This window comes from Protopterus annectens, chromosome 2.part1 (assembly GCF_019279795.1).
Source record: "Protopterus annectens isolate FY-2018-M chromosome 2.part1, PAN1.0, whole genome shotgun sequence".
NCBI classification, from domain to species: Eukaryota; Metazoa; Chordata; order Ceratodontiformes; family Protopteridae; genus Protopterus; species Protopterus annectens.
The window spans coordinates 1,688,085,446-1,688,093,360 of record NC_056729.1 but is presented as its reverse complement, the minus strand read 5'-3'; the positions used below and the strand labels follow the sequence as shown (position 1 = coordinate 1,688,093,360).

The window sequence follows — 7,915 nt, the reverse complement described above, 5'->3', positions numbered from 1 at the left end:
TGGCAACCTTATTCATTATCAATTGTATAGAAAGTATCTGTTTTGCCTTGACTGCCTCCTGCGTATCTCACCTTTAACATAATGTAGTTTTATAGTTTACATTTCATTGCTAAAGAATATTTATTTATAATAGTAAGTCAGTAATTTTAGAAAGGAATAAGATGCCATTGCTACCCAGGGACACACACAACTGCTCTCGGAGACTAATTCCATATTTTTCTTGCACATTTTTCATTAGTGAGCTGTTAATTTAGGATGCATAATAGTGTGTTGTGTGTTGAAATGATTATAATCCTTCTCTCTTTCTAGCCTTCCTGTATGTGCAGAATGCATCCGGTTGGTTTTGGTGGGGGAGGGGGGGCAGTTATTGGTTGCTTCTGAAAAAACTGTGAGCTATTTGAAATATTGAGATATTAAAATGAAGGGCACTGATTTATAGGTTACAATTCAAATATTTGCATAATCTTGTTTTTCATTGTTAACGTTTGGATTATTTTTGCAGGTTGTGCTCTTGTTGCTAAGCAGTAACTGCCAGTAATAAAATCACTATAATTATAAGTGTTGATTCTTGATGATCAATGCAGATATAAACGTTGTTTCAGGGTGCAGGGATATGTTTTTGTGTAATGCATCTTTGTAATCATGCACAACCTCTAACAGTACAAATGAAATTTTGATGTAAACATGACTGAATAAATCGTTATGTTTTGCAGAGGTTATAAGGACAAGACTAAGAGAAGAAGGAAGCAAGTACAGATATTTTTTCCAAACAGCACGTTTAGTGGCTAAAGAAGAAGGTTATCTTGCTTTCTACAGAGGGCTGCTACCTCAACTTATCCGTCAGATTCCAAATACAGCAATTGTGTTGTCTACATATGAGGTCATTGTTTATCTGCTTGGTAGTCGTTCCAAATAAAGGACTGTGGAACGGACAAGTTATAATTTCTCAGTTTTTTTTCACAGGACAGGAGGGAATATTATTTATAGTCACTGCTGTGCAGTTCACTTTTGACCAACCACATAACTTAAACTAGCAGCACTGAATCATCTGATCACCTTTGTACAGTAATTTGCAAATTTTTGTTAACTTTTAACTGTTTCTGTTAATAGTCTGTGTGTGATTTATTTCTATTTTTTTTAAAACATATGTATGAAGAGGTTTTATTGCACGTGTAAATAAAAACCTGGTTAAAGATCATTTATGTTCATTGGTGTGCAATACAAGTTTGTGGATAACCACATGAAAGAAATCCTTATCTTGTTGACCTGCCCTGTAACACTAACGCCAAAAAAAGTAATACTTAAGGATTTTCCACAGCAGTTTCCAGACAGAGTAAGTCATAATGATTGTGTCTGTGTGTCAGGTGCGGGGGGGGGATGTGCTGTGAGTGGTGTTTTTCCATGATGTAGCAGTGCATCTGCCAGCAACAAAATCAAAGGGAAAGAAGGTTTTGTGATTGATCTTATCTTAAAGCAAATTGCATTTCTAAAGTCAAAAATCTGTAATTCTCATTTAAAATTCACATGTCCGTATTTCTCCAGAAAGGATGAATGGAATGAGACCTAGGGGGCTTGAAAATAAGGCATGGGTTTTTCATACAGTTGTCTAATGCAATTATGTAACTCGAACACCAACATTTGCCATCTAACTGAGAAAATTATTTGGAATCGGCTTGGTGTATAAAAGTATCTATGTAAACACTTCAGGCAAAAGTTACACTCTGATAAGTAAACGCCACACGTTTCCATGGTCACACACACCAAGAAGTTACATATTTTTGCTATTTTACTTGGGCAAAAACCCTAAATCTTCTGGACTTTTTTGCATATTTAGGAGCCATACACAAATCCTCCAGTTGTTTCTTTGTGAATTGCACATCTGATCTCTTCCCAGTCCTTTCTGACCTCTTCTGCTAGATTCCTATAGTTATTTTGCAATATTTTATTTACCCCACTAATTATCCATTCTTAACAGCAGCTTCTATTCTTGATTCAATTAACTCAACTAGTGGAGGTCTTTCATTTAGGATCCCCCCCCCCATCCCTTTCTCTGGGTCTATACTTTTATATCAATCCCTGATTGGTAAAGCAATCACTAGCCTGCAATCCAAATGGTGTCTTGGCCTTATCCCATTCTATTACCTTTCCTTTTCTAACTTGTTCTAATAGGAGGGCAGTGTATGCAAGATGCATTTTTGTAAGGAAGTTTTCAGAACCGGGTTAATGTTGGTCTTGTGCCAGAAATCTGAGGCATCCAGGGAGTTTTCCCCCCAAAACCATTCTGAACAAAACATTGAAGGTTAACTTGCTTCTGCTTAGCTCAGGCAGAGCCTCAGATTTCATATTTTTGAAGTCCAAACCACCAGCCCTGGAAATGCCCAAGGTGTGGGGTCCCTTTCAGAAAAGATACCCCAGGTTGTAAAGCAGTGGAATTCGCCTACATAGGATATATTTGTCCATTCCTTTTGAATTGTCACTGGACACACCCTGTCTTTAGCCTTTTCTCCAGAGGATTTTTTCTTCAGGCATTCCTTTCATAAGATGAAATCAAAGATGTTAAGTTGTCAATCTCGCCTTCATTCTTGCTGGATGGGTTCAGAGCCGATCCTTGGCTCTGACTCGGCCACTTACTAAAGCTCGAGAGCTTATTTTACCAGCTCGAGCCAACCCTATATCCCATGATGCTAGGCGATAACTCCCCAGATCTCGTTTGCTGCTTTCGCTTGCGAGGTGCATTTTTTACCGGCTCCTGGTAAGTCTTATATATAGTATTCAGTCACCCTTTTTGAGTTAAAATTTCACCTAGTTATTTCTTTCAATAGTTAGTAACTACCCTTAACTCTATTACTTTTTTATATACCTTCCCTTTTTATCCCTTATATCCCTCCCCCTCCACTTTTAGGTTAGGCCTTAAGCCTGCCCCTTTCCTAATTTTTCTTAGGGATCATGTGGAGTGTTTGGGTGTGTCAGTATCCCTATTAACATTTTATTGTTAATTTATAATTTTCGAGAGTGTGTGTGTGTTTTTCTGTTAAATTTGTGAACCCTCGACACTTATGTCGAAGGAACCTAAAGAAACTAAGGTCTCAGGCTTTAAGAAGTGTGACTCGTGCTGTCAGAAAATGTCTCTGACAGACGGTCACACTTCTTGTGTTTACTGCCTGGGACCCCTGCACCTGCAGGACTCTTGTTCAGTATGTCATGCATTCAGTCCAAGAGTCCTGCAGGAGCGCAGGAATAAACTTATACTGAGGGGCTTGTTAAAGCCCGAGGGCTCCCCGACTAAGTCTACGTCGGCCCTCAAAACCTGCAAAACCCTCGGCTCCAAGTACTAAGCCTTCGGCTGCTGGCTCCTTGTCTGTGCCTAGATCGGCTCCGGCTGGAGCCGATCCCTTTGAGTCACAAGTTCCGGTCTCGGCACCACTCGGTGCTGATACCTCTGAGCCCATGCTTTCTCTGTCTGCTCCAGCTGGAGCCGACGTATCTTCGGCTCCGTTGGCTCCATCTAAGAAGAGGTCAAGATCCCCTTCATTGGAGTCCATCCTTTCGGCTCCGAGGTCTCCCCTGCTCTCGGAGCGGAGCCATCGAGCCGATCTTCTCGATGCCCAGACTTTCAGATCACGACCTTGAGAGAGTGGTAAGTAGGCTGTTAAAGTCTCAGGCATTGGCCCAGATGATCTCTAGCCCGTCTCATCAGACAGTAGCTATTACCACTCCACCTATTTTTCCTCCTTCGACTCCCTCAGAGTTCGGAGCCGGAGCTCCTCGGAGCCGTGACCGTTGTGGCGTCGGAGCCGATACCTGCCCAATTGTCCACCTTCGGAGGCAGTCAGGGGAAGATTGTCGCTGTACCCAGTAGCCTGGCTTTCCTTTACTCAAGACAAATGGGTACAGTCGATCATATCCGAGGGTTACAAAATTCCCTTTATCCAAACCCCAATTCAACAAAAGGAACCCTTCCAGACGTTCCACCCGGTCTAAGGGAACTAGCAGTATCAGAAATATTAAAACTGCTAGCAAAAAGAGCCATCCAGCCAGTCCCATCCCCTCAGAGACGCTCTAGTCCAAGATTGGCCTCGAGGACTTCTCTATGCCTTTCCACCCTTTCCTCTAATCCCACAAGTAATTCAGAAAGCAACCGCCTTGAGAGCCAAGTTGATTCTCATTGCCCCTTATTGGCCTCGACAGATATGGTTTCCGTTCCTACATCATTATCTTTTGGTGTACAGCCTTGGCATCTGGACCCAGCTCCAGATCTGTTGACCCATCAGTCGGGGCAGCTGCACCAATCCCTACATTCTCTCAACCTCACTGCTTGGTCCGTCCTTAGCCAGGCTTCCTATGATTTCTAATCCCGTCCGGGATATCATAGTAGCTTCCCTTAAATCTTCCACCAGAAGGATTTACACTAGTAAATGGTAACGTTTCTCCTTCTGGGCAAAGGCAAGGAATATAGATCCCTTTACCGCCCCAATTCATTCGGTCTTAGACTTCCTAGCCGAAATTTTTCATTCAGGGTCTTCTGCCTCTACAGTAAAGGTTCAGTTGGCAGCCATATCGAATTTTCATACAGGCTTATCGGACCACAACATCATGTCCAATAAGCTTTGCAAAGCCTTCCTTAAAGGTGTATATTTACTTAAGCCTCCGATCAAAGACCCTCCACCTCAGTGGGATCTTAATTTAGTCTTAACATCCTTAATTCCCCCCCCCCCCCTTTGAACCTGTGGTCTCCTGTTCATTGAGATTTCTTTCCTGGAAGACACTTTTCCTAGTCGCCATTACTTCTGCTAGGAGAGTATCAGAGCTTCACGCCCTCTGCATTCGTCCTCCTTACTTAATCTTCCATAAAGACAGAGTTTCTCTAAGGACTAATCCATCCTTCTTACCCAAGGTGGCTTCGCAGACCAACTTAGAATCAATCAATTGATCTCCCAGTTTTTTTCCCAAACTATACTAATAGAGCAGAGCAAAAGCTACATTATCTAGATGTTCACCGCCAGTGCCGATACTATTTTGATAGAACCAAACAAATAAGGAAGTCTGATCAACTGTTTTTATCGTACGCAGAAAATAAGAAAGGCCTTCCTGTTTCCAAGGTAACCCTATCTGGGTGGCTGTCTTCTGTGATTACATCTATTTATCAACTCAGAGGCAGGGAATTAACTTCTAAGCCAAAAGCCCATTCAACTAGAGCACTAGCTACATCTACAGCTTTTCAAGCTAGACTACCAATAGACACTATCTGTGCAGCAGCCACATGGGCCTCTCCTCATACCTTTGTTTCGCATTACAAATTGGACATTGCCTCCAGGGACAGAGCAACATTTGGTTCCACCATTCTTAAGAGTCTGTTCCAATGAGCCACCCAGGATGAAGGTGCTAGGGACGCGGTCCCATCCAGCAAGAATGAAGGCGAGATTGACAACTTAACATTGAGAAGTTATGTACCTACCATAACGTTCCATGTTATTTGTCTTCTCTCGCCTTCTTTCTTGCATCCCACCCACCATCCCCCTAGCCTGGACAGACTGAGAAGATCTTCCCTTCCTTGAAGGGTCCTTTTATTCTTTTGTTCACTATCTAGGTTTCCTAGGATATATATATAGTGTAAATAATTATCTTTGGGGGTTTTTATCCCTCTTCCTCCTCCTTCCAGTTGGAGGATTTTGTTTTATTGGCCTATGCTAGGTTTTTCAGCTTCCAAACGAGATCTGGGGAGTTATCGCCTAGCATCATGGGATATAGGTTAGTGTTTGGGAAGCGTAATTATAAAATGCCGTCGGATGCTCCGGAACCCATCCAAGAAGCGCAAGGACAAAACAGAAGCCTAGGGTTGATGAACCGCAGTCCCGGACGTCGGTTCTTTAGGACTCAGTGGAACCAGAGGTTTTGCCAGGAGTTTCTATGGAGTCTCAGGCAGAAACTTTACTGTTACAGGACGTACCCTCTCAGGAGGTAGGCCAGGCTGAGGGGCTTCTCAGGTAACTGCTCTTCCCTCTCTCTTCAAAGTAGTTAGAGCCTCTCCTTCTGTTGCCAAAACTTCTTTAGAGGTAGGCCAAGTTCAGGTGGGGGCTTCTCCTAGCATTTCGGTTCTGTACCTAAAAACATATGCTTAAAATGGCGGAAGATTTGATTACTATGATTAGAGGTTCTATGGGCCCTCCTGATAAGAGGCCTAGGGTGAACCAGAGTTGACACAGTTTTCGAACAGGTTCAGAGAGGTCTTCTAGTCTTTCTTGGAAGATTTGCAGGAGTTTCCTCCTTATTCTGATTCTGATGTGGATGATGCCACCTTCCCCTTCTCCTTCTGCTTCCTCCTGAGGATTTCTCATTTCAGAGACTCTGCATTCCATGAGGGAGCACTAAGGCCAGGATTACTCTGATTCCAGGAAAAGGCTTAGGGAATTCTTGTTTTTACCCCAGCATAGGCCCTTAGCTATACTTCTTCTGTTGAATGTGGTGGAAGATGTTTTGCAGAGGCATCCTAAACCCTGACTCTTTGCCTCCTGCTCCTGTTAAACCTGATAGGTACTATAGGGTGCCCGAAGCTCATAAGTATTTGTTTAAGAGTCTCTAGCTGACCCAGAAACTGTTTCTCAGGGCCTAAAGGTGTCCATCTGTGGTTAAAAATCCTGTTCCCACTGACAAAGAGGCAAGTACTTTGGATAGGTGGGGAAAGAAAGTGTATACTTCTTCCACTCTAGCCATGAGAGCGTTGAATTGTCAGTTTCACATGCTGAAATATCAGAATTATCTCCTTTCACAATTGAAATCTAAGGTGGATGCTTTCGGAAGGTATTGAGTGTAAAGAGTTGCTGGATTTGGTTTATGTGTCTGAACAAGTGGGCAAGCATTCTTTGCAATGTGGTTTTGATGCTGTGCAGGCCTCCTCGAGGGTGGCTGCCACTAGTTCTGTTCTTGAAGGCATGCCTGGTTGAGGGATCAGAATTTAGCTGAGCATGTTAAGACATGGTCCTTTTGGATGCTCCTTTACAGTCTGATGTGTTGTTTGGTTCACCTGTGGAAGCAGTTTTAAAGAAAATGGAGGACAAAGCTAAGTCTATGCAAACTGTGAAAGATTTTTGCAGGTACAGCCACCAAGTTTAGTAGAAATTAGCCTGCTAAGGGGTGGACATATCCTGCTTAGGATTCTCAGTCTAGGGGTAGGTCTAGACGTGGTAGGGGCAGATCTCAAGGTTCTTTTAGGCCTAGAACAGGAGTTCACCTGCTCAGACTTCTGGTGAGGGCAGGGGTCAGTCCTTTCTAAACAGACCCAATGACCTGCCTTTCAGCTGCCAGTAGGTTCGTCTGGCAGCTCCTTTGGGAAGGGCGACTGTCTCTTTTCAAAGAAAATTGGGATTGCATTACACAAGACAGATGGGTGTTGGGCATGATTCAGGACGGTGACAGCTTTTATTTGCATACAATGCCCCTTTCACAGGTCCTCCACAAAGAAAAGAGGCTCACAAGCATGTTTCTCAGTTACTCAAATGGGGGCCATTCAGCCAGTCCCTGTATAAGAAGGGGAACACGTGGAGACCGATTTTGGATTTATCTCTCCTCAACACTTATGTGGACATTCCCAAGTTCAAGATGTTGGCAGCTTTTACCTCTGCTGGGCAAAGATCACTGGATGGTAACTTTAGATCTCAAGGAAGCTTACCTTCATGTGCCTATAAGGCTAAGTTGCAGGAAGTATCTGCGAGCTGGAGATTCTCATTATCAGTTCTCTGCATTGCCCTTTGGCTTATCTACTGCCCAGAGTATTCACAAAGGTTCTGGCTCCAGTGATAGCTTACTTCAGGCTACAAGGAATTCAAATCTATCCTTACTTAGACTGCCTGATTCTGGCTCAAGAAAAGGAAGACCTTCTACAGCATCTGGAATATGTTATAGCAGTGCTAAGATGCCT

At 43.2% G+C, this 7,915-nt stretch overlaps 1 protein-coding gene across 1 annotated transcript in view; it reads left to right on the top strand.

Moving 5' to 3' along the window:
• The window catches only part of SLC25A33 (solute carrier family 25 member 33), a 150,738-nt gene extending 149,540 nt beyond the window's left edge, over nucleotides 1–1,198 (top strand). The window contains exon 5 of the mRNA XM_044063597.1: nucleotides 714–1,198. Coding sequence (XP_043919532.1) covers nucleotides 714–916 — 203 coding nt within the window. The 3' untranslated portion in view covers nucleotides 917–1,198. The remainder of the gene's footprint in view (nucleotides 1–713) is intronic.
• The last annotated feature ends 6,717 nt before the right edge of the window (nucleotides 1,199–7,915 follow it).